At 38.7% G+C, this 22679-nt stretch overlaps 2 protein-coding genes across 7 annotated transcripts in view; one reads left to right on the forward strand and one right to left on the reverse strand.

Moving 5' to 3' along the window:
* The window catches only part of LOC100120734 (protein held out wings), a 45646-nt gene extending 26092 nt beyond the window's left edge, over positions 1-19554 (forward strand). The window contains exons 3-8 of one of the 6 annotated variants that reach the window (XM_031927242.2): positions 1445-1561; positions 3895-4035; positions 5060-5162; positions 5349-5666; positions 11582-11759; positions 16198-19554. In XM_031927242.2, the coding sequence (XP_031783102.1) occupies positions 1445-1561; positions 3895-4035; positions 5060-5162; positions 5349-5666; positions 11582-11664 (762 nt within the window). In that variant the 3' untranslated portion in view covers positions 11665-11759; positions 16198-19554. Of the gene's footprint in view, positions 1-1444; positions 1562-3894; positions 4039-5059; positions 5163-5348; positions 5667-11581 lie in introns of all 6 variants that reach the window. The other 5 variants (XM_031927240.2, XM_031927243.2, XM_031927244.2 and 2 more) reach the window with 5 other exon arrangements.
* Positions 18843-21760, reverse strand: LOC100115709 (stress-associated endoplasmic reticulum protein 2). Its single transcript, XM_001606856.6, has 3 exons — positions 21442-21760; positions 21013-21085; positions 18843-20646 (listed from the first exon to the last, which is right to left on the reverse strand). The coding sequence occupies exons 1-3, from the start codon at positions 21523-21525 to the stop codon at positions 20609-20611; spliced, it is 195 nt and encodes a 64-aa protein (XP_001606906.1). The 5' UTR covers positions 21526-21760; the 3' UTR covers positions 18843-20608.
* Positions 21761-22679: the final 919 nt, after the last annotated feature.

The raw sequence follows: 22679 nt of genomic DNA on the forward strand, positions 1-22679 counted from the left end.
GCCGCCGACGAAGTTTACAAGCTACTAGATCATCGTTTTCCCCCGCGTTTTTCACCCTTATGTCAGTCTAGATTAGTTTACGGCACATGCGGGCGTTACTGATTCGACGTTTACTGCTTTTTTTTACGACGCGCGTTAAACTTTTCGGCCGTTACCGTTTCGTGCCCCGCGAGAATTCCCATGGTCACGGCTGAGCATGTAATAAACTAATCAGATTTGAGCGACGCAACGGCCGTCTGCGCCGTGATATTGTGATAACACTGTCTTAGATGGAAAAAACCGTCTACTTAGCGACATCGATAAATTTTTCTGAAGCCTCCGCTTTAAAGACGAGTGGTAAAACCTACGCTAATGGACGTTATGCGAAAAATTAATTGATTTGATTCATGATGCAATAATTTTTTCAATAGTTTCTTTCTACCTAACCCACTTCGATTATTCGATTGACAAGTCATGAATATACCGGGGGAAGATTCAAAGATCTTCCTCGATCTTGACGCAGTTTTTTCTTTGTTGACAAGCTTATACATATTATAGGTTTATAACAGATAAATGCATGACACTCAGCGCTTCTCATTAAGTTTTATGGCGTTGCTCAATTTCACTTTAGAGCAGCTTCTTATTCAAATTCTTGCCTATCGCCGTCTAATATTCACTCGATCAAGGACTCATCGCCTTTTCGCGATGCAAGTACTATGTAATTTGAACCGTTTTTCCCTTCTAACCAAGATAATGACTCGAATATTAACTCGACGTATAAGGATCTGGTATATATATAGAAAATCGTTTTACTCCATCTCGACGGATTTGGCAGAGACAATGATCGAAAGCGCATGAGAGAGAAATAGAGTAACACTCCTCCGGTCAATCGTTTACTGCACACGTACACAAAGCTATGTACATCCATTTCCGCGTCGGTAGCTTCTCGTGTAATTACCATATAATGACGAGGGCGCGCCGGACGCGCTGATGTACTTTTCTCGACGAGCCCAAACTCTGCCTCGCCTTATTTTTATATTTTACTGCGCTCGCTCTCTCTCTCTCTCGTAAGGAGCTCTCTGTGCCATTATACAGGAGAAGAGAATTGAAGGAGGTACGGCGCCGCTGATGAGCTGACAGGTGATGCGGGACTGTAGTTTATAATAAATCGCTGCGGATAGTGCATTGTTTTCGCGTAACGCGTTGTGGCTTGTTATCTCCGATATAGGGGGAAAGAAGTTCGAGATAATGATGGAGTTCAGAGAGGCTAATTAGATTTGTCTCTCGAGTACCTTCCGATGGTTTCGAGATAATAGTGAGTGGCTTATCTCGCCAGCGTGCCATTGGTGAGAAATATCTCGACAGGCGTGTCTTTCTCTGCGCATACACGCCTGGTATCGCCGTTATATCGAGCGGCCGAGAGAAAAATTGACTAATGGTTTATTGTTTTCGCCTGTGCTTTCAGTTCAACTTCGTGGGAAGGATTTTGGGACCCCGTGGAATGACGGCGAAACAGCTCGAACAGGAGACCGGCTGCAAAATCATGGTCCGAGGCAAGGGCTCGATGAGGGACAAAAAGAAGGTAAGCCGTTCATTAACAACGTCTATTATATACGAAATACGAAAATCACATATTAACCAGAGATTTAAGCTTCGCATCTAACATATCAACGTGACAAACGCGAAGATGAAACGTTGCCCAACCGCATCAGCAGTTGTGACGGAAAATTGAAACGAAAATAAAGCATCGCGCAAACTCCTCTTATATATCCGCACCTCGACATGATTAGGAAGCAATTAGAGGAATTGGGTTGGCCCAGTTGAAAGAGGTGCGCTCGAAGCTTCTTGAACCGGCGCCAGAATCTATCTCTGCATCATCCTACGTTACACACTCGTCGAGCCTTTTTTCTTTCTTCGCCGTAATAAGTAGCGGCAACGGCAGCTCGTAAACTGGCGCATCCGCGCGATACGAGGAATGCGCCGAGGAGGCGAGTAGTCGCATAGTTTTTCGTCGTCGCGGCAAATTGCCCGTGAAATCAACCGCTGCCGCGTCACGGAATCTAAAAGCCTATAACGAGATCCGCTGTACATTGGTACGATATTCGCTGTGGAAAATAGTTCGTCGTCGAATGTGAGAAATTTGGCGGGAAATACGAACTCTGTGTACTGTGTATGCAAATGGCTGGGGGAAAATCGTTTCTCGGAACATTCGCGTTTCCCTTCTATACAAGCCCCGTTATGTGTGTATACCGAGCAAAGTTCGCGAAACCGCGTCCAGTTGTTGCGAAAGGCTTATAGTGCAGCCGGCGTCGGTGTAACCACTGATGCATATATAACTCGACGTCCGAGTCATTACGCGGTTTAGCGCTCAAATCGAGAGGATATAACGATGCTTTTTTTTCTCTTCTCCTCGTGTAAATTCGATAAGTTTCCTTTTTCACGACGGTGTTGCAAGTAAACGAGTATAACGTATAATCGATCGAGTCATCGAGTCGGCATATCGGGGAGAAACAGTATAGCCGACGACGCGTACACGGCTTATAAGGGTGTTCCTCATGATCGATCGGCCACCGCCTATAGCGAGTTCGCCTCAGAAGTCGCGCGACGGCGGCGCCGCCCGCATGATATCGTCTCCGCGCGGTGCACAGCGGCCACTTCAAAAGGGATACTTATTCGAAATTTCAACGAAGAGAGCCGTATGACCAATTGGCCAGATGAGGTGTAGATTGACGCGAGTTTGTACGGAGATGGATGGCGCGCTTTTGGCGGGAAATTCAAACGCATCATATAACGTATATTGCCACGCGAGAGCGACTCCTTTTATATTTTCGTGAAATTAGTCGCGCTTCGCCCGTGCACATGAGCGTGCGCAGGTGAAACCCCCGGTTGGTCAATAATACATACATTGCACATACGCTGTGTGCATAGTATTATATAGCGACGATCCATCCGCGAGAGGATCTTTCAGGGAAAATCATAATTGCAGCGGACGCGCGCCAACGTGTATTATGCAAGCGCGCGCGATGATGGTTGCACGCTGCAACGCGATTTCACGCGCTCGCTTTGTGTGTACGTGCGTGGGCGACGACGATGACTTTGGTCGTGATGTATGTGTTTTTTTTTTTACTCCCGCGGTGAACATTGATTAGGGATTAGTCATCGGCGAGGATCGAGGTTATGGCTTTATTAGAAAATATACGCGAAGATTATTCTAAAAATAATAAATGATGTAAATTCAAGTGAAAAATCGGATTGCAGAGCGCGTCCGGAATAGTCTGGAGCTCGCTTTTTATTTATAAAACACACACGGGCCGCGCGCATCGCTTATTGATAATCTTCCAAGAAACCTTGGAAAATAAACTTTCCCTGCCTGTGTTTTTCAAGCTGCACTTGTTGGCGCGCTTTCGAACCGCAGCACGAACGTAAGTATTTCATCTCTTCATGTCCTTCGATGAACTTTTCTCGGCTATTATCTGCACGAGAATATGTGTGTATATATATATTGTTGAACGTTCAGAAGCACGTATCACTGCGTTGTTTACATTTTTACATGTATATATTAATTTTCAGTTGTAGCACCATTATACTTAGAACCTGTACACCCCAGGTCATTCGTTACAGTTTTTTAATTTAATTTGCGTATATTATAGTATATCTGTGTCTTGTCCTGCTGCACGCAATGATTTACCTAATTGTACAAACATGGTTGTTGTGTTTGGCAGTCGCCGACAAAGTAACGGGGCCAATTTATTCTTTCACTCGCCCATCTCCCCCAGCGAAATCTCGTTATAGTAAAAATGATTGTAACGATCTTTCGCTATAGGGGCTAGCTCGTAAAAAAACATATTTATTATTCGTTGATCACTTTTGTGCATATTCGTCTACCATCTAACACGTATTTTCTTTATTTCTCAGGAGGAGCAGAACAGAGGAAAGCCAAACTGGGAGCACCTGACGGACGAGCTCCACGTGCTGCTGACAGTCGAGGACACGGAGAACCGAGCCACCCTCAAGCTCGCCCGAGCTGTCGAGGAAGTGAAGAAGCTCCTCGTGCCCGTGGTGAGAAAGTTCCGGTTACTCGTAACCTCGCGCTCCTCTGCTTTTTCCCCTCTTGTGCGCTAACCCAAACTCGACGCGCTCGTGTTTCCGGCGTTCGATAAATTTTATTTAGAATATTGCGTAACACTCTCTCTCTCTCTCTCTCTATCTCTCTCGTCATTAATCAAAAGACGGCTCGCTGAAAATTTGTCGCGCGGCCCGCCATCCTCTGCGTCGTCGTCGAAATTATTAATAATCCAGCTGTACGAGAGCGTCGAAATCGGGTCGGCATCTCTCTTTCGCGATATTCCAAAGCTACCACACGATGGTCGCAGCTTGTGTATTTCTATATTTTCGCCGCGGAGAAAAGCACCTGCAGCGCGCGATGCTCTCTTTTCCGCGGCGCATCGAAAACGAGAGCGCGACGAGTTAAAAGCGGAGGCGAAGCTCTGGCTCTCCGGCTATAATATTACTCCCACGCGATGATGGCTGCTTTCGTTTCGCGACGATTAAGGGCGCCCGCGCACGTGGGCTCGATTTTCACGAGGTATTCTTTTACTCGTGTGCGCGCATTGATAGTAAGTATTCGAAGCTTCGAATTATCTATTTCGAATTTTAAAGTAAAGCATGCGCTATGAATATCCGGAATCTGAACTGAATAACGTCGGTCGAGCGTGTAACCTGTCCCTCGGAGTGCAGGCTCGCTCGGGAAAGTGAAACGCGAGAGCAGCTCGCGCGACAAATAGTCTGTCCCGAACGAGAGCGTCTATATTATGCTCGAAATCGTCGATTTTTCACCGAGTGAGAGGAACCAAGTTCAAAAACACCGCAGGAATATAACACGGCGCGTCGTTAACCCCGTTTCCGCCTGCTGAAAAATCTCCTTCCTGTCTTCTTATCCGAGAGACGAGTGAAAGAACTTGTTCCTATGGACTAACGACGTCTCCTTGAATTATATACATTAAGAAGTGCCAGAAAATCTGGAAAATGTTCAAAGGTCCACCGGTAAAGATACGATTCTGACGGTTGGCTACGATTTCAGCAAGCCGACGGCGAGGACGAGCTGAAGAAGAGGCAGCTGATGGAGCTGGCCATCATCAACGGAACCTACAGGGACTCCAACACCAAAGTCGCCGCGGCCACAGGTAACATCCCCCTCCGGTATTATCCGACGTTGTTAGTTTGTGTCCAATTCACGCGCTAATTTCTCAAAATCACAGCGACTATAGCTTTTCGCGTGTATCTACATTCTCATCGAGCGCCAGACACAAGCTAACAAGCGAAACTTCGAAAAACGCAAAGAAAGAGCGGCTCACGACGATTCACCCTAGCCTTCGACATTGCAGCCTGCGACGAGGAGTGGAGGCGCGTGGCAGCCGCCGCAGCCGAGAGCCAGCGTCTCCTTCCCGGCCTCGGACAGCCCATGAGGGCCCAGAACGCGCCTCTCGGAGCTCCGCTGATCCTGTCGCCCAGGATATCCGTGCCGACGACCGCCGCCTCGCTGCTCAACGGCTCCGGCCCACCGGGCTCTCTCCTCTCAGCCGGTGACCCCCACGGACTCATCTACGCGCCGTACGCCGACTACGCCAACTACGCGGCTCTGGCCAGCTCGCCCTTGCTCACCGAGTACGCCACGGCTGACCATTCTGGTGGGTTGTTCGCCCGCTGACGCTGAATACGAGAGGCGTGCTATCTCCCTCCCTCTCTTGTGTTTTGATTATTATCACTTCTATATGCCCCTCTCGCCCGTCCGTTATCTTGTTATCGGACTTGCACTCGGCGAGGCTTATCATTGTTCTTAAATTGTCGTTGTTTCGTTGTAGGTTTAAGTTTCGGCGGATCTCTGAATCGCTCCCTCTTTTTTTCTCTTACTCTCTCGGTGTAGTGTTTTTCAAAGAAAGGATTGCGCCTTGTAGTGCACTAGATTTCAGAGGGATCACACTCGGAGACAAGTGTCCATCTGTAGAGCCAATCCTTTCGAACGAGATAGATCGTGCAATTTAGTTTTAGTGGGTGATTCAGAGAGCCGCCACTAATTTTTTTTTTTTTCTATTTATCGAGTCTTTCTGGCCCTCTTTTCTACTCTTCACCACATCTCTATACCCTCTCGGAATCTCGAGGAAACGCTCGAGATTGCTCCGATCGCCGAGAGATTTCGGGAGCGTCTGCATCGAAAGAGTACACGGGAAATCGATTCGAGTATGCATTTTGCTCTCTTTCAAAACGAAAAATACTTTTCTGTACTACCTTTCGATGCAACATCACACTCGCGTTTCAAGCTATACACATGAGACTCTAGCTCTTCGAAGGAAATGGAAAAGAAAGGAAAAACATAATGTGTTCACTTGTGTAGATTGGAGCCGACAACCGTACCGTACTCTATATCTATGTGTAGATTTTGTAGTTTTAATCTTAATTCAGAACCGCGACGATGCCGCCCCCGAACGCCAAACCAGAAGCATAATTATTCACAAAACGCTCCAAGAGTGTTTTGTCCTCGTCACGGTTCGTTTGGCTTCATCGTCTCGGTTCCAACGTCGATTCCGCCGATCCTGAGACATATGAAAAGAAACAAATAATAGAGATCAGGTGTAATGAACCACGTTCGTTCGAACGATCGACGGAATCTTCGGAAGCTCGTAGTAGTGTAAGAGTGAGAGGTTACATTTTTAAGATAGCATCACCTCACATAGTCCAGTTGACTGGAATATATCAGCGCGTAGTCGAGAGGCGTCGCGCGCTCGGAAGATTTTTTGTTTTTCGACCGCGCGAGGCTCTCGCGAAACACAAAGAGGCGCGCGCGTGCGAGAATAGCTGAATCAGTCAATTACTAGTCGCTGTTCGTCAGTTCTGAGTTTTAGCGTCGCTAAGCGCGCTGCACAACCACATACAGACACACACACACACACTTTCACAAGCACAACTACTACACACAGATGCGACGCGGAGATGTGTCTAACACGCAGGCGATTAAGCTAGAAGCGCGGATTGTAAGGACATTAGATTTTTTTAAACGTTTATTCGTGTTCATTCTAAGAGAATCTCACGGTGCAGCTAAAACAAGGATACCCTCTATACGATAAAGCAGTACTAGTCCAAAAGTGTTGTTCTTTTTTAATTTTTATCGTTTTTCCAGTGAATCGGTAATCGATCGAACCCGGTTGAGATTTTTAGATGTTTAAAACGTTTTTATATGTATATACACGTGCTGAAAAAGAGAATTTTATTTACACAGAGCCGTTGTATACGTGTTACGCAAATTATTTATTGTATCGCTTCGTCAAACGAAGCACTTTCGAGCAACTATATATACATCGATTACCGATCGCGAACCTTATCGTATTCTTCTAGAAGTATTCGTCAAGATCAAATCCGTCTATATACTAATATTAGCAGAAAGCGTGCAATACCGAAAAATCCTACTGCAAAAAAAAAAAGATATTATCAACATTTATATACGCATATATTATATTTATTCGAGGCAGTATTGAAGCGTCGCGAGCGACAATCTCAGCGAGCGTATATATTTTAATTTAAAACAATTTCGTCCACGAGTCGTATTATATTATTTTTCGAAGGAGTCCATCCGTCAAACGGCAGCGCGCGCTCGCAGTTTTTAGAACTTTGTTAGTCACACACTCGCAGACGCGGAGAAGAGAGCAGTGTAACAGTCAGGTCGGGTGTTTTAAATTTAGAAGCGCGCCAGTCGCAAGACAGAGAGAGAGAGAGAGAGAGAGAGAGAGTCGGCCATTAAAACGTTAGAGATACGGGCTTGCGCCTAGAAAAGAGAAGGAAAATATTTTTTCGCTCTCCTTTCTCTCTCTCTCTCTCTCTCTCTCCCTCATTCTCTTGCGTCGACTCTCGTCTCTCTTCCACACTATTATTACTGGAGCGATGCGTCGCTTTTCGAATTATAAATACGTTCTCGCCTCTTGCGTTATCGTACTAATCGAATCGCGCATTTCTTTCTTAAAAGCCGTCCTCCCGTTGAGAGTCTACGTTTTTTTAAATTGCAGAGACGAGTCTTGCTGCTTCTCGCGGATCCGCGTCCGAACGATGAGCACTCAGACTATCGACATTTATTATACTGTTCTTTCGAAACGAAGTATCCAGTTACCCGCGACAAATTTGCACGCGCCGCGAGCCTTGGAGCCCCCCCGAGAGAGCGCTACGACCGTTTTTATCTTTCCGAAATTTACGCGGAGTGCGCGGAGCCTCTAAAAATACGAGCGACGCGACTCCCGAAATAGTAGCCGCGTCTCATCGATACGCCGGGAGTCTGGAGAAAAACTTCTCTCTCTAGCTCGCGCGAGCTCGTTCACAATATGCTCTCTAAGATCTTAAGTCTGAAATATTCTCGCGGTCCAGCGATAATTTTCTCCTTGTGTCGACACACACACACACACACAGAAGCGTAATTCGTGGCTCGCTAGTATTTTATACGCTGTGCCTTCGATTCGATCTCGCGCGTATTTTTAGACGCTTGGCCTAATGGGGAAGGATTAAAAATCTAATGGCGTAGGAGTCGTTGACTGAGTTGAAAAGTTGTTGCCAGTTGGACGGACACGCTCGTTGGCTATCTCGTCGTCGATTTTTCAGGGCGGAACGAGGCGCGTGCATCGCTCAATGCAATAATCAAAGGCCATTCATAATTGTTGTAGGCTTAATTATAAATATGCAATATATCGATACACGTAGCATAATATAATATATACCGTACGCACGCTTATATGCGCGTTAGATTATGTTTAGGAGAAAGATGAGGAGCAGATATGAAGAGTTTATAGAGATCTATCGTGTATTACATATACTCGTATATATATATTGAAATATATATTTATTTAAAGAGTAGCTGAAAATATATTGCAGAGATATAACTTAGTTAGCAGTAATATAGCTTCTCTTTGTATTTTGTCGTCGTCAGATTTTATCGGGACTATTGTCCTTTGTATTTAAGATAGGCTTAAGGACAAGCGGAGCGAGCTGAAGCTCGACTATTGATATTGTTAGGCATTAAAGGCGGTTTTATACTCTTAAACGAACTATCGATTTCTTTTTATATACGATGATGGCGCGGCTAGAGGGGTGTCTTCATTGTATACGTTTTTTTTTATTTTCTCCTTTGATATATAGTAATTTTAATAATTTTTAATCGGTGATGGTTGTAATCTCTCGTTTTTGTTAGTCCCCTAATTTCGTATCTCCCTCCTAACTGTGTCGTATTGTTTACTTAATAATTTCGTTTTTGTTTCTTTTTTTAACTGCGTTAATTTTTCTTTAATATCGTAGAAGTCAAAAGTAATTTCGATTCTTGAGTAACGAGCAATAACACAAAGGAAAACGTAGCAAGTACCACTAGAATCTCGAGTTAACGTATAAGACAAAAAATTAATATCCCTAGGGTTGAAAAATACGTTGAGTAATAACAATAACACGCGACTAAAACAACGACTACTAACTCATCGTTCATCGGTCCGCCTGTTTTTTTTTTATCCTACACGAAGCTTTGTATATTATCACACGTGTAAACGGAACTCACGCCAAGTTTTTTCTCTAATCGCGTTTTTTAATAATTATTCTTCTTTTCGAGTTTTCTTGTTCTTTAACCTCCGCTAATCCTAAGCGATTCCGTTTTTATTATTTTTTTTTTACTCAAAGATTACTATCAAACTAATTCTGTTTGTTTAATTCTGTAATCACGATGTTTGAAAATAATTCATTGTTCATTAACACTCTTGACAAAAGAAATTGTGATATCGAATTCGACTGAATAAGAAAAAAGAAACTGAATATATCATGGACTTTTTGGAATCGAAAGGATGAGCGGCGTTCGTTGTACGCAAAATTATGCAGCGGTTTATATACGTAATAAATTGATTCGCGAAGAAAGAATTATTTCGTGAGATGCGATGGTATATTGTCATTCGCATCATCCTATTCCTATAGGTATACGAATGGCTGGTGATTAGGTAGGATTTACAAAGAAAAAGATGAAGGAGAATCGCGTAGGAGTTGTTTTGCTCCGTTTTTATTTGACGTGTCAGGTGGCGACTTAAATTGTAGAAAAAGAACGTTTAAAGGTGTTTAGGATGACACGCGCAGATGAACACAAACCCAGGGACCAAACTTTATAGTAAAATCGTTTTCAGGACTGATGGTTCTAGCGTTTACTTGCCCATGTCGAGCTCTCGAACGAAGATTCTGATGTTTCACAGATGAGATGAACAGTACAAATTTGTAACGTATTTTTTTTAATCTATACAAGAAATTTTTAACAAAACGTTAACAAGATCCTGGGACAAGTATTTGCATCTCATAATACTCACTTTAATACTCTAATCACTTTTATACTTTCATATTATATACAAAAGAAAACGAACTGTGAAAACGAGAAATCGAATTTTCGTTTCTAGGGCCATGGAGATAAATAGCGTACGCGTTACGAAGAGAACGATTTGTGTGTATACAATTATTTTTTACGTCTTATTTAATTCTATGTATATTTTTTTATGTAAAAGCAAGATATTATTGCCGCTCGAAACGCACAATTTACGCGCGAACGGCGACACTGAGTTTTATTCTAATCGACTTGAGCGAATTTCGAGTAGACCTTTTATGCAGTAGCACGAACATGACTTTCTCTCGATGGGTTAATTCGAATTATCTACGTTATTATTTTTTATTATTATTTTTATCGTTACTTTACGTTCATTTAGTATACATATTATTATGTAGGCGATCGAGATAGGCTTTACGAAAGCGCCTCTGAATGAAAATCAAACACACCGACACATATAACACACAAGTACACACGTAACGTAGTTTATATTATTTTTCTTTTGTTTTTTTTTCTTTGCTAAGTTAAAAAAAGAAAGAAATAGAGACGAACAACGTAGGATCAAAGTACAGCCATATAATGAGTGAGACACTCGCAGTATGTGAACTACTTATTATGATTATTGTGAAATAGCATTATTACATTTGATTAATGAGCTACATCATTTTAATCATTGCTACAGTTTAAGGTGAAGCATTACGATTACGAATTGTATTTCTTAAGTATTCTAGCATTTAAGTCGTAAACGCCATACTTTATTTTTGTATATTTACGTAAGTTTTTTTCAACCTATACGATCGAACCGTCGGCGAATCTCTATAAAAGTCTCGTCTTCGTTTTTCTCCGTCAAGTCGATTTCGACTCCTACCTTATAATAGTCATCGAAAGCGAGTTCTCGAGATTCGTCGATCGAGTTCGAAGCCCATCACAGTCTCTCACGACTCCTTATCAATGAGCGTCGAACTTTAATTAATATTACCAAGCAGCAACATCATATTATCAGTAAACACGTCTATTGCGAATAAGTCTAGCAAAGTTAACAAGACGCCAAGAGTATATTTTTTGTTTGCATCTCGTTAGCTTTGCTTTTCAGGACAACTATCGCCAGGTCTGCCCTTGAGGAGAGAAGAATATGCAGACGATAAAAAGACAAAATGCGACAAAATCGCCTCAATCTCAATGCTACTGTCATGTCTATAATGTAATGTATATGTTTGGGCGATACAGGTGCGGCGGCCGCTGCGAAGCAGCGCAGGCACTTAGGCCAGATACGAGAGCACCCTTATCAGAGGGCTGGCGCTCTCTCGTGAATGAGCCACCGCGGGGGACACGTGTGAACGCGCCCCGGTAGCTCCTTTTTTTAAAAGGTCTTTACCGGGGGCAATGCGCGCTGCCCGCGGGAAAGGTTAGTCTCTTATTCATTTGCAATATCATTATTTTTTTATACATATAATATTATTTATCATACCCACATATACACGTCATATGTCTCTGTGTATTGCCATGCGAGGCTCGAGGGTTTGCGCGAGATTCTCGTTGAGGATACGGATGCAAGCCCTCGATCGTCGCGCTATGATAATTATTATATTACTATATTGAATTTATTATGACTTTCTCTTTATTTTTTACACAGATTATTTATTGTACGTTTTCGTCCATTTGGATTTTTATTTCAATTTTTTTTTTCTAAGTCTGTTGTACAATTTTCTTCGTGTACACACGAGTTGCGTTTTTGTATACATTACCATACGTACATAGATATTGCCCTCAGACATTATTTTTCTCTGTTTATTTTTTGTCGTTAAGTATACGCGACGTACGGCATTCCCGACTCAGGGAATTCTTTTCGAAAACGTTGTGTTGTAAAAGAATTTTCGGTCATAAAACAAAATAAGTATCTTACTTTCAAAAGTTTAAATTTATCTAAAAAAGGGAGAATGTCGTGCGTCGAACGTAGTTTTGTGTACCTGACGCCGCATCGATCGCAATGATTCGGTGATTTTTATTATCGCCGATTATTTCGAGATTTTTAAACGGAGAGATATATGAGAAATACATTGTTGAATTTTTGATGCGCAAACGGCACTGTTGCCCCTCACTTGATTTTAGCAAATTTCCGCGATTCGTTACAGACACAGTAAATAAATCGATTAAAAAAAATTATTTTGTTCATACTTGTTAGGATCAGTAAAATCATGCGCGTCATGATTGGGTGCGCACCTCCCCATATTACACGTATTTGTTATTTTTATTTCTTTTTTTTTCACTTTTATACACATATGCGTCATGTCATAGAAAAATTCTTTTACAATAAGAACGTTCTGAATACCAGAACCAAGACAAAATGCCAAGGTGAGTCAGGGGCAGCGTGTTGTCAACGCGCGCGTATATCGATCCCCCATTAAAGAGAACATAATAGAGTATGTAAAAAAGAAAGAATAAAGAGAAAACAAAAGTAAGACGGTTATATATACATGATATATACAAATTTTATCACAAGTTAGAGGACGACGCTCATGGTGACTTTGGTGCTTACGTGTCAGTATCTATATATATTTATTACATATGTATTTCATTTTTTTTCTCTCTACTTCCAGGACATTGTATTTTGCATTTTTTTTAGATGAAAAAAAAACCAGTAAAATAGAAACAAAAGTAATAAAATTTTTATATAGATTGTCGTCACACTTGTAGGCTCTCTTTTTAGTTTGTCGTATATTATACAACTACACCTCTCCCCCTCTCGAAAAAGTATAAAGAGAAATATTTTTTTTCTTGGCAACTTGTGCCTGTGGAACACTTATTTTATTTTTATTTATACAGATACGTAAAGAATATTTATATATATACGTAAACGTTATTATATTATACATATATGTTAGAAACATGGAAAAATTACGTCGTCGTTGAATTTCCATTCAAATTTATTTGTATATAGATTGATTATGCGCCTACCAGTTATACACGTATAAAGATATAAAAAAAAGACGAAAAATAAACTATTTATATGAAAAAAAAGTACAAAAATCATTAAGAAACTCTTGTTCATTTATTTCTTGACTTCTCGCCTTCGAGAAAAAAAGAGAAAAAAGGAAGCAGGGGTGGCACGCGTCGCGAAGTGAAATTGATCTGATGATGATGAAATTAGCTTCTTTGAGAAACGAAGAATCGTCGTGTTATCGAACGCGCCAAAGCTTCTCGCGATAAATCTTGCTCGAAATGCCGTCCAACCTTTTGCATATTAATAATATACTTCATTAATTAATTTATTAATCAATTTCACTGAGGAAAGGTTCACGTTTGATTTTTTTCTTAACAAAATAATTTCGTTCTGTAACCAACATGTTAACACTTGAATCACTATCAAAATTTTATCATGTGTATAGAGATGTAGATATTGTTTATAGATTGCACTGTAATGGATTAACAAAAGGATTGCTGGAAAAAGATAACTTTTAAAAATTACTCAAATCGAATCACGAGTCGCAAAAGTATACAGAAATGGAACTGTAAGTGGTATCGGAAGAAACGAAATTGTCTTGTATAGAAAACAATTGGTACTGGAATCTCCTCGAGTTTACTAACAAAAAAAAACTGCAAATTGACATAACGAATTATCTCTTACGGATTGCATTATTACCTCTATTTACATATACAATACACAATGCAATAATTTGTATACAAATAACTTAAAAAAAAACTTCAATGATATCTCTTATTAATTATTCTCGATTAATCATATTAGACGCAATTTTCATCCATCTTCATAGATCCGCACAGCAACAACACCATTTTTTAATTTAATTATAACTAACAAAAAATGCTCCACATGGCCAAGTTGACACTAACTTTGATTAATTTTTTTACTCTCACTCGCGGACAGCTTTCGCGCGCATGCATTATATTTTATACACAGTTATATACACACGATAGATATGTATCTCTTCATTCCTATAAGTTTTCTCAATCGACTTACGCATTAACCACGTAAATGTATATAATGCTCGTGCGCAACTTATCTCTTTCTATATATTAATTTTCTCAAATTTTTGATAAAAGGAATTGTAAAATAATTTGATTCGCCACTTTTTCGATACTTAATAATTCAAACTCGTATATGTGTAACGATGCTTCTGACATGCCTGGAAAATACTTCTACTTTATGACGTTTATAATTGACAGATCCAAGTTGATACATTACAAAACTAAAAAAAAACGACTTATGAGCCTCTTTGACACACCCGCTTGCTGGGGCATTTTAATGACATTTAATATTAATCAGTAAATCGATACAATAATATCTGTACGTTTAATTTCTTGAAGAAACGCACAATCGCTAGGAACATGAGATTATTAAAAATTAACAAAATACGTACAGGCACCTGTGAGGTCTTCTGGTGGCTGGTGTGCACCCAAGCTGCGCCGGAAATTTTATCCGGAACGCGAATAATAATAATAACTTGTTTCTCATATTTTCTTTCACTTTCGTTAAATAATAACATTAATACATGTTTTTTGTTCACTCTCTATCGTCAATGTTGAACTTGTACTTATATACCGAGATCGATGCTTTTTTTGTTCACTCCTTTTACATAAGTAACAGTTCGAAATAACGAATAATAATTTTTGTTTGCAATAAATTAACGAAATATTCATCGGACTATACAGCGAATATATTTAATCCACTAAATCGTACCATTATTTTAATATACCAGATTTACTAATTATTTTTCAGCATATAGATCTACACTGTAATGGTTTGATCTGCATTATTTCTAGATTATCAATAGAACCGGTAGCTTATAAAATTTTATATTTTTGCGGGGAGGGTACACGAGCCACATTTGTGTTTCTAATTTTCAAATAATAAACAGTAAAGCATAAATAATAACGTGAACGAAAAAAGTGAGAGTAATCACAATATCTCCTCGTTAACAAAAATTAAGGCGCAGGTGTTTTTAATTTGTTAATATATATATAAATAATATTTTTTCATCATTATTACTATATATTTACGAACTTTCACTAGTCAATAACAATATCGTTTTACGTATGTGATGATTCAAACGCTTCAGACTAATCATTGTTATACTTACATTCAACATTTCTCTCGATGAAAAAAGAAAAGTTATAAGTTAGTGCAAAGCGACGCCCAATACGTAAAGCAGAATCATTAATAATAATCTATAACAAATGTAACATCGTGTAGATCGAGAACTAACATTGAATCGTTTATTGTACAAAAAATTTTAATTATCTGTAATTAATGGCATAGTGTGCTTCTTTAGATAAAAATCTAGACTTATAACTTGAACAATTTTTTAATACAATGTTTAACGAAATCTAGAGCATCGCTTTGCACTGTGTAACAAATATTTAAGATACATCAAGTACGAATTCTCATTGCTCTCACGATCGATGTACGAATTAATAACTAATGCTTATCACATTCATAATAGATTTTTCTCTTGAAATTTGAAAATTTTCAACAAACTTAAGTAGACGTGAACAAGAAAGCAATGATCAATTCGCAATCTTACGATCAATCGATGTAAAAAAACTTCACGCAAAGCAATATCTCAGTATCACTGATCAAGTCCAAAATTTTCTACGCTTGCAAAACCTCAGTGTCAATTCTAATAATAATTTTCCCGTTCACAATAACCACGCATATTATGGTTCCATCTTTTGAAAAGCTGCCGAACTTTTTTTACATCCATATAGTCGAAAATGAAAAGAAAAATCATTAAAATTAATAATTCGAAAAATCGAGAGACAATAATCACTAACCAAACTGTTTTCTTTTTTCTTTCTTGTTAACCCTGGTTGCCCATGGCCTGTAGGCTTGCGGAGTGCTAACAATGGAAAATCCACACTCGTCCCGTGCTAACACCTGGATTTATGGACACACGCAGAGCATCCGCCGCGCGTTCGATCGCGACCACTTCTCACTCTCTCACTTTTTCTCTCTCTTATTATTATTATTATTGTTGTTGTTGTCAGAGAAAAAAAATAATGAAATCGTGCGCAGATTATGATGCGCGCACATCTCGACGTGTATACAAGGGACAGTCTCGCCGACTGCGTTCTCACCACCTTCACTTTCTTTCTTTTTTTTAAACTCCTAACGTACCTTTTTCCTTTGAAGCTGGTAAGAATACGAGATTTTTTAGATTTTTTACGGGCTCATGATTGTATCATGGATGTTTTATTTGTGAGCTGTAGAATTTTTGAAATCATGTTTTTTTAATTTTTTTAATAGACTGAATAGATTTTTTTATAGAATCTGTCGCAACTGGTAACTCGTTTATTTTTGCCAGCTTTTTTTCGTACCAGTCTTCCACTCGATAAATACGATCATCGCTGCTTGTAATGAAAGCGTCATTCTTACGAAGAACCGATTCTCATTACACCCAGACATGATACGTCGACCGAAAATCCCATCCTTGAAATCCTACAATGGCATTGTATAAGGTGCACAATATCAATTAGCATTGAAATATCGGCTGAAAAAAAACGGAAATTTGGACATGAAGGCCGGCGAGAAGGTTCGCTAGAAGAGCGAAAAATAACTCAAGAGGAGGAATCTCAGTGTACTTATCTCAAGAAGCGAGCGATGCGAAAAAAATTTTAAGAGAGAGAGAGAAAAAACGACGACATAGAGAAGTCTCATCGATAATAATCATTAATATTTAGCTTCTATATACCCCGAGGAGGACTTCGTCGAGCGAGAAGATTGCTCTCCTGCCTCTCGAGAGATCTTCGCGCGATATTTTTGTAAAAAAAATATATATTATTAATATACGCAGAATCATTGTAAGCAATCAATTTTCAATAGCCTTAAGTCGAGAGACGAGCAAGACGCGAGGATATATTATAACGTAGCTTAAAGAGGTCGTAAATCTATTATATATTGTTATGTACGAACAACTTTTCACCGAGTGTGAGGAAAAATCAAGCAGAGAGTTTATATACAGAAATATATATGTATAGTTATATATTTGAAACGTTATAGCCGATGAAACCGCTCTAAGAGATTGTTCGATTTACTTAAAGACATAGCGAGAGAGATGTAGAGGAAGAAAATGAAAGAAAATTCGGAGTAAAAACAGGCGATCTAGAAGTAGTCCGCGTCGTCAACGATGCGCGATCACACGCACACATTATTATTATTATTATTATTATGTATTTCTTTTGTTATTTAACTTTCAGGCCTGCCATACGATATAATTGTAAGGACAAACGTAGCTATTTTATGTTGAAAAACACTTTACACGGATATATAAATGTTAGTTGCTCCCGAGCGTCGACGACTGTCCCGAAGAGAAAGGATTTATCATATATACTATACTACATTATTATTACTATTATACGATTATTATTATATCATTGATGTCGTGTGTAAGATTTATTTTATCACGAGTAGCTCGTTAGATCTTAAATCATAAGCTATTGCTATTGTGCAGAAATTCGTAGGTTTCTTTTTCATTTTGCTGTTCAGCCAGGAGATTATTTTTTCTTTTAAACCAAGTTTTTTTTTTGTTTTATGGGAGTAGAGTTTGCTAAAATATATTAAACTTTTGACTTTTAATGTTTGTAATTATTTTGTTATGACTAAACAAAATTGTTGAAATCTCCGTTGGGTTTGTCAAATGCACACGAAATTAAAATCTACGCACGAATCAGCCTTTGTACATAATATTTACCGAGAGTGATTTGCAATCTACTTAAGTCCTCACATATTCGTCTCGGGAATAGTCCTGACACTAAGTCCGTTTCATTATTTGTATTATTGAACATTGTACGTTACGTTACTAAATCAGTGGCGCGATATTATTTTTTGTTTTCTCATCTGAGTAAACTTTAAATATTGAGAATTTTTTTAAATTACATAATCCGTCTATCGACTAGAGAGTATATAAAATTATATGAAATTTGTTAATCTAGTACTCGAGTTTAATTAATTAATTCAAATCATCTTATATTAATTCAAAAGTTAAAACGATCAGTTGCAATATTTATCATAAATACTTGTTTGTATAGTCTTCTTATTCTCCTCTCAAAAATTTACTCGTATATTTTATAATTTTCATATTTTATCGTTAATGTTGGCACGTGCCTCGGTTCTCGTGCAGGATAATGTGGCAATAAACAAATATAACTCTATTCAACCCCTTATTAATAATTATTACTTCTATTAATATAGATATGTATCTTATAAAGAAGGGCAGCGATGCAAATCATAAATAATATTAATTTTTTTCTAAGTTTATCACGTGCGACGCGAAAGTAAAAGAAAATCTCTAGAAGATCTGATTACGTTATATTTTGTAGAGTAAACAAAAAAAGTAAGAAAATTGATTAGCGTACTTTGTGTGTTAATATCGAGAGTTTATTTATAGTTTTTTTGCGATTATGAAACATTAAAAAAATTATATTTAGATAAAATACATAATTATTGTACCCAGAAATTGTATGAAAGATTATGTATGTAAAATCGTGCAAACGAATTTACAAGAATAGACACCTTCAATTTTTTTGAATGGAAGCAATAATAATGAATTCGATCGTTCTTCTCTTCCAAACTGTAGGGAAAACGAAGTTAAACCGTCGCTCTGACAATAAATAGAAATATATAAATTCTATAATTTACGAATCATTATTTTGTGTCGACTTAATTAGGAATGTGATGTGATGTGCGTAACTGTATAATTCATTATTCGAACGCGGAATCTCATTTTCGCGGACTGTTTTTTTTTCTTTCGAATCTTTGCGCCAGTCGACAGTTCGACACAAACACAAGTGAATTGCGCGCGATTTTGAATCATGTGCCTTACATTATATATACATGTGTTTCGATTCGTTTTCTTTCTTGTTGTGATGGTTGATTTTATCTGAGAAAATTTTGGAAAAAGAAAAATACTTTATTCGCCAAAGGGAGGAAAAATGTCAAAGAAAATGTAATAGAGGATGAAGACGATGGTGCAATTTTCTTTTCTGTCGTGTAATGCAACACTTGCAATTTTTTGTTTCCCTTTTTTTAATTATTATTTTGAGATCTGCGTAAAGTAAGAGACCGATCTACACTATAACGCGCAAACGTTAAAAAAGTGAGGCATATTTTTATTACTTATATAAACTGTTATGATGAGCGTTAAACAGTTATAGCAGCACTCGAATAAAGTAAATGTCACAAAATATGTTTGTGTTTATTTTATTTTGAAACACCTGCATCCTGATAAAATTCACACATTTCCTTATAAATTGTTATTATGAATTGAGAAAAACACTTGCTAATTAGTGAACATCTCAGAATATTTCGATGATTGTCTAAATTACTTGCGAAAACAGCACTAAGCAAATAACTCTTGCAACACTTATTGGTACAAAAATAATGACAGATTTTAATCGTAATAAAACCAATTTATTGTATAATCAGATATTTTATATGAAAGAATTAATTTGATTTTTCGTAGAAATAATTTAAACTAGAAATTTATTGACGATGTAGTTTATTTATACATAATCCATGCAAATATTTAAAATTACCAGAGTAATCAATGACAAAATACATATTTTGGCCGTTGCATAATGGAATGCTTGGAATAATAAATCATGACATATCTTGTAGATACTTATATACAATTCAAAATCTATACAAATATCAATGGAAGAAATAGATTCCTTTGAACAATTAAAAAAAAAAAGTAAAACAGAAAGAGAGTAATAGATAATTCAGAAACATGAGTAAGTCTTTGTTAACGCATTATACAATTAAAGTAATTATCAAACATGCATACTTAGTACAACCAGCGCACGATCTGACGCTCCTGAACTGTCCTAGAAAATTTTTTTCTCTAAGCAGACAACAACGAAGACACGAACATCTACAAATCGAAATTCGAATCCGCGATTGTCGTCACAATCCTAGTAATTTCATTTTATCTCAAAAGGCTTGTATAAATGCTAGTTTTTTTATAAATAAATTATTTGAGCTGATAAAAGAAAAAATATAAAAATCTCTAATTCAGAGCAATCACTATCGCAGCATAGGTTTAAGGCCACGAACGCTCATCTCTTATTTCTTTCCTTATCCCCTGTCAATTGTGGTCAAGTGTGTGTTGAGTTGGATCCGCAGCTTTTTGTAGAAAAATCAGTCGATCTTAAGAAAGGTAATGTGGACGAATTGTCTGTCTGATTGAAACGCTTGCAATCATGTAGTGTAAATTCAGCTGCAGATCAGGTGTTGTGGTTTTATGCCATCCTGATACTCTGAATAATTTGGAAAACAGCTGTAAAATGAAATTCAAGCATTAGAAAACTTTCTTTAAAAACTATCTGTGATTCTTCTTTTGTTTTATATAAAAGAGAAAGTCTGGTCATTTGAAATAAAAGTAATCAGTCATTCAAAATGTAAACTGAAATAGCGACAGTTCATAAAGAAACAGATCAATATGAACATTAAGAATGACTAATACTGCAATAAAACAGCAGTGCGTGTTGTATTTACTAAAGTTTGCAGTACACATATGTACAACGTACACTGTGTCCACATATGGTACTCTGTGCATCTCACAATATCTGGCTTCAAACAAAACTAAACCAACAAATCACAGGGCTTTCTCTTTTGTAGAACACTTCCAAAAACCATTACTCACCAGAGCCGCACACGACGAAGATAAACAACGCCAGGAGCCAGGGTCCAACAGGCGACGATTCCTCCTGAGCTTTCTGTAAAAACAACGATGGAAAATCAGAGACCACACACTAACACAACTTTCTTACTTAAAAACTCGTAGTTAATGTTCGCGAGAGCGCGTGCCTCTATCAGAAATTCAACGAAATCGTCATTCCAGATGGACAGTTACCCCCTGCAGCTACCTAACCTCAATCGAGAGCCACCCACGCAACAAAAACAATCCCGTTATTTCATCCCTTTCGTGTATTACAAAAGGTGAGATGTCGCCCGGATTTCGGCGCACTGACAGCTGGAAGGTGCATCGCGAGCACGACTCGCGCCTTCTCCGGATAGCCGCGAATCGTTCCCGTAACTTAAGTAGGTGATCATGCAAGCGAGATAAACTCACCGTGGACTTGGGCACGTTGCCCCGCTGAGTGATGAACTTGGTGGCCTTCTCGTTGGCGATGCGCATTCTCTGCTTTGGTGCCATTTTTTACAGGAATATGCCTTGTTTTCCTCGAGCGGAAGAAGAAATGATGATAAAACTTCAGACGCCGCGAGAGACGACGATTCCGACGTGGTGTCTACGTGCCAAGTGTCCCTCGGCTGATTGGATCGAATGCTGCGCCGCTGCAGCGGTTTTTAGAGAACGAGAGAGAGAGAGAGAGAGAGAGAGAGAGAGAGAGAGAGAGAGAGGGGCGCCGATGTGTAGACGTGTCTCGCGTATTATAACGGCATGTCCGCATGTCTCGCGTTATAGCGTATATGAATGTACGTGAGTGTGTGTGTAGAAAGGGGGGGGGAAAGCTGACGGTCAGCTAAGACGTCAGGGACAAAAAGCTTTCGTGTTTAGGGGCTAGCTTTTGCCCAGTTAATTAAATTCTAAGAGAATGTATACTGCATATTTATGAGATGATGTTATTAATACAGTTTTTTTATCTATTTCAAAATATTTATCACGTGAAAAATACCATGTTATTCGTGCTGGTTATTGGCGCTGTATAAACAACTATAGGATATAACTTGGATATTCTATTTTCGAAAGGTCAAGTAATCATTGTCCTCTTCTAAGCGATTGTAAAACCAAACACTACGTTTATGAATGAATGAAACTCGAGCTCGAATCGTTTACCGATTCAATCGATTTCTGACAGTCACAGACAGTCAGAACAGAATAATTCGAAACGAATGCCGCACCAACACACGGACATCTGGTAGCGTACACGCGCTTTCACGGAGATTTCACCGCATAGACCACACATATACGTCAAGTGGGCACATTAAAATATTATCTTCTCTCGCTTTTGTTATCTGCGACGAGGTACTTATAAGCATAGGAATATCATACATGAGCACGGCACATGCTTTATTTTATTTTCGTGCAGTCGAATATCGAGGGTATTTAGAAAATTCGAGAGCTTTTTGCGTTGCAGCTATACACAGGAATAAGGAAACGTAATTGTTCCTATAAGGGGAAATATACGTGGTTTGTAAATAATACAAGGAAGTTCGCGACTTGCGCAAACGTTGTTTTATAATTAAAAAATATGAGTCATATTTTGATTGCAACATATACTGACGATTCGTCAACAAAAAGCCGTGATTTATACTTAAGGTCAAGGTGAATAAACGAAATTGATTGCT

This window comes from Nasonia vitripennis, chromosome 3 (genome assembly GCF_009193385.2).
Source record: "Nasonia vitripennis strain AsymCx chromosome 3, Nvit_psr_1.1, whole genome shotgun sequence".
Taxonomy (NCBI): domain Eukaryota; kingdom Metazoa; phylum Arthropoda; class Insecta; order Hymenoptera; family Pteromalidae; genus Nasonia; species Nasonia vitripennis.

Bases quoted from the DNA above. Each gene is read 5' to 3' on its own strand.
- LOC100115709 (XM_001606856.6), bottom strand. From the start codon at position 21,525: ATGGCACCAAAGCAGAGAATGCGCATCGCCAACGAGAAGGCCACCAAG. The intron at 21,086-21,441 runs GTGAGTTTATCT...TTGTTTTTACAG, and splicing joins GCAACGTGCCCAAGTCCACG to AAAGCTCAGGAGGAATCGTC. The intron at 20,647-21,012 runs GTGAGTAATGGT...TTCATTTTACAG, and splicing joins CTTCGTCGTGTGCGGCTCTG to CTGTTTTCCAAATTATTCAG.